General features: G+C 46.3%; 1 protein-coding gene across 1 annotated transcript in view; it reads left to right on the top strand.

The window, feature by feature from the left end:
• The window catches only part of GNPTG (N-acetylglucosamine-1-phosphate transferase subunit gamma), a 10,739-nt gene that overhangs the window by 1,164 nt on the left and 5,397 nt on the right, over positions 1-4,178 (top strand). Inside the window, exons 2-5 of the mRNA XM_035900069.1 lie at positions 117-184; positions 2,270-2,324; positions 2,449-2,532; positions 3,567-3,660. Of these exons, the coding sequence (XP_035755962.1) occupies positions 117-184; positions 2,270-2,324; positions 2,449-2,532; positions 3,567-3,660 (301 nt within the window). The remainder of the gene's footprint in view (positions 1-116; positions 185-2,269; positions 2,325-2,448; positions 2,533-3,566; positions 3,661-4,178) is intronic.

Below are 4,178 nucleotides of genomic sequence, written 5' to 3'. Positions count from 1 at the left end.
GGGCGCCTCTGCCCGCTGGTGGCGCCGCGGGCCTTGGGCCGCTGGGGCAGGGGAGGAGGTGAGCGCAGCGGAGGCGTAACTCAGCCCTAAACGTTTAACTCTCCCTCTCCCGAAAGGCTGAACAACCCCTTCTTGCCGCAGACAAACAGGCTGCAGCCCAAGGTGTCCCCGTCTGCCGTGTCAGGTACGTGCAGGTGTTGCCTTTCTCATGCGGCTTCCGTCGTTCCGTGCGGCCGGGTGCAGAATCGCCAGTCCCTGACTTTACGCAGACAGATCAACCTTCGGCACTGTCTGGGCGAGGTGGGAAACAAACATGGGCAGGTATTCTCTCGTGCTTCTGAAGGGCTAAACCCTAAATTAACCCCTTCGGTGTTCCGTGTCCCAGTGCTGTTCAGAGTGCTTTCATCGCAGTGCTCTATCCGTTTGTTTTATTCTGTGTTTTCTGAGCCAGTCCCAGATCCTTCTTATCCTTATTAAAAACTTTTTCCTTCTTGAAACAACCCCTGTCATCCCTGAGATTGTTGTATAAAAGTCATCCCATCACCTGACAGTACTTAATACTCAAAAATAGTTTTTAAAGAGTAGTCTTGGAATGAATCACAGAGGCTCAGTTTCACACACACAGCCTGGGTGCTGCAACATAAATCCCCCACGTTAGCAAAATGAACGTGAACCTAAAAAAATTCTAGACTCTGTAGGGAGGGGAGTAGGTAAAACAAGCACTGAATGCAAAGAGTGAGCAAAGGAAAGAACTCTTGTCGTCTCGCTGCAGCCTTAGGCACAGGCTTAAACCTCACCCAGGTTCAGCAAAGGCATTTTGGGGTGGTGATGTTGGACGTGGTTATGCTTAATGTCTTCGGTCGTGTTTTATGAACCCAAGTCAAACATGTGAGTTCTGCGTGTACTGCACATGTGAAGTGAAATAGAAACGGGGTTGGTCATGGTTCAAATGCTGAATGGAAAGACACCAAATATAGCAGGAAGAAAGCTAGCAGGACAGTAGGCTGGAAGTCCTTTCCTGGATGTGGGAACTTCATGTAGCCGAAAGCTGGGCGTGTCTGCGGAACTGTAATCTAGGGCATGGAACCCTGTCAGGCACAGTCACTTCTTTAGCATGGGAGCCTCGCTCATTCTGCTCTGTTACAAGATAGCTGGGGTAATAGTTCCTATAATTTCTCTTTTAGAGCATCTGCCCAGGAGGTGGCGGGGTGAGCTTAATGCATTCCCCAGGGACATTCACGTCTGCTTTTCTTCCTCTGTGGGGAGAGCGCTCTCCTCACCAAGGCACAGATTGCACATGCTAGAGGGGGAAACCCTTTGGCCAAGGCTATGATAACCTGTAGAAAGAAAGGCAAGATCGTACGGTCAGAAAAATCACAGGGGAAGGAGAACCTGCCTGTGTCCCAGTGGCTAGGGCACACCAGAGGGCACGATTCTGGACGTCTGATCTTTGTTTCTAGGATTGCGTGTCTAGGTCTTTGGGAAAAGTGCATAGGCAATCCTGGCAGCAGGGAATTAGAATCCAGGACGGGGTTTTATTTTATTTGCTTTGTAATCTCTTTTCTTTGCCTTTCCTTGCACATATTTAATCATTCCATGCAAAATTACCTCCAACAAGGGACACTGTAATACCCCTGTGGCGCACAGTTCAGAACTTCTGGCCCTTTTTTGATTGACAAGGTACCTGCCTTGGGTTCCTTCGACAGCGAGGCTGGGATGGACACTTCTGCAAGAGCAGAGTTGTAACTGCAGACCCGTCTGGCGGTAAAAGGTTCATCTTGTTGAATGCTAATGGGACCAGACCGTGAAGGCAACTGTGAAAAGGAATCTCTAGTTCAGGAATCTCAGTGAAACTTAAATTTGCAGCAGACGGGCTTCACAAGCGTGAGCTTGAGGAGCTTGGGTGACGCTGGGGCAGGGAGCTGCCAGGCAGGAGCTGCAGCGATTGCAGTGTTAGACTTTGGCCAGACCTGCACTGATGATTCCTGTTATGGATCTGGCCTCCAAATACCTGTTTGTGTCCAGGTGTCTTATTTCTGTTGCTTAAAGAGGCTTATCTGTGTCCCTGGGTATTGGAGACGAAAAATGTTAAAGAACGTGATCAAAACACTGCAGTGGGAGCTCGCAGTGATCCACATGGAAGGTTCAACATTCCTGAGGTACTGCAGAGCCCTAAATGCGCCAGGTACTCCATGCAGTCTTATCACCACAGTTGCTTGCATTTAACCAAGATGTTGTTCTTCCCTCGTGTCTTTCTGTGGTGTTTTAGGCCCTGCACATCTCTTGAGGCTTGCTGGCCAGTGCTTCAGTTTTGTGGAATCCACGTGAGTAGTGGATTTGGATGTTTGGTTATGTATATTTATTAGGAGTGGACTAGTTCCTTGTTTCCATCTGAAACATTTCCTACTTTCTTTTCTTTTTTTTTTTTTTTTTTTTTTTCCTTTTAAGGTACAAGTACGAGTTTTGTCCTTTCCATAACGTCACCCAGCATGAGCAGACTTTTCGATGGAACGCCTATAGTGGGATTTTAGGGTGAGGCTTTTGGACCTTTGAGTTTTACCTGTGCTGTCAGCAGAGCGTTTTACAGATTGTCAAAAAGGAGGCAGTTTTAAAATTAAGATCCTCGTATTGGGCAGCTTAGGTCACTGCAGTTCCCAAGGTCTTGTGCATAAAAATACCTTGTCTTGAAAAATGCAGATTTTTTTGTTGATAAATCCTAACCTCCTATTTTAACTGGAGGCTGATTAGAAACCAGTGCCGGCTGCAGGTGGGATGGGATCATGCGAGACATTCAGTCATGTGTAACTACAGCTTAGATCGTGCGTCTGTTAACTGTTTTCACTTCAAGCTGAATATTACCTTACAAGATGAAATGGGTGCTTTGTGCCTAGTGGTTGTGTCAAACACGTTTAATAAAAGACTCAGTGTGGACCCGAAAAAGTATCCCAAAGTATCCAAAGACCCCAGAGCATCCAAATCATAGACCTAAAATAAACTCAATTATAACCCAGAGGACTGTTTTAAAATTACTGCCTTCCTGAATATTTTTTATGTAGATGTCGCTTTTTTTCTTGGTTTTTTCCCCCTCCTACGTGCACAATCGTTAGCGAGCCAATGTGAGAGGAAAAGGGTACATCAAAATGCAGAGTATCCCTGGCTTTGGGACCAGCAGAGGTTTTGTAGGTACTCTCACTGGCCCTAAAAGTCTGGCAGACGATTGGAGTTGCACAGGGTACTTTGCATCGTGGAATCTGTTGTGGGATTGAGCTGTAAGCTGCAGTTTATTGGGTTTGAACATGGACCTGTAAGTGCAAGTGGTCGGCAAACTGAAAGCTGATCCAAAGCTGTTCTCTCAAAGTAATGCTGACGTGTGCTGCGTAGCGCCTGGGTAGCAAACCACTCTGCTTGTACGGTCTGGCTGTACAAAATGGAAGCGCTAAGGCAACAAAGCTGAAGTGCATACAGTTAAACCGCACGTGGTGCAAGGGTATCCCTGTTTTTCTTCTCGAGTGTTCACCTTTTTCTTTCCGGTAATTTAAAATAAAACTATATCCTGTTTTTTTCAGAATCTGGCATGAGTGGGAGATTGACAACAACACGTTTGTGGGGATGTGGATGAGGGAAGGAGACTCCTGTGAGACGAAGAGCAGGCAGACAAAGGTACAGTAACCTCGACCAGGCAAATGCAGGCAGCGTGACTCGACACGCACTCGTGACATTCTACAGACTGAAACGCTCCAACCTTGAAGTCATCTTTTAAGATGTGGTATAGAGCATAAAGATTAATTCCCGCAGGAGCTGGGCGAATGGATGGCAGAGGGAAGCTAAAATCAGGCTAAAATTTGGAAGAATTTTACTTAAGTATTCTCACTGGTTACTTTTAACTCTTTTCTCTTTGGTAGAGTGGAATATTCGGGTGTTCTCACTGCTGTAGAAACAGAGCACTTTGTAATTTCTGTCAGGAAAAATAAAGGAAAAAACATATTTGTTGAATTTAAGATGCCAGCCCCTTGGCTAAGAACATCCAGGAGAAAGAAGGGGAAAGATTTAGACAGGTAACAGCAGCATGCTGTGAAGTGAAATGAGGTGTTAAATGAGGAGGAGAGGGCATGCAAGGAGAATTAAGGAAGGAATCAAATGTAGGGAGTGGCAGAAGAACCAGGGGAAGAGAACCAGGG

The sequence above is a fragment of the Egretta garzetta genome, unplaced genomic scaffold (assembly GCF_000687185.1).
Source record: "Egretta garzetta isolate BGI_Z169 unplaced genomic scaffold, ASM68718v1 scaffold448, whole genome shotgun sequence".
Classification (NCBI taxonomy): Eukaryota; Metazoa; Chordata; class Aves; order Pelecaniformes; family Ardeidae; genus Egretta; species Egretta garzetta.
This window is presented reverse-complemented; position numbering and strand designations above follow the sequence as displayed.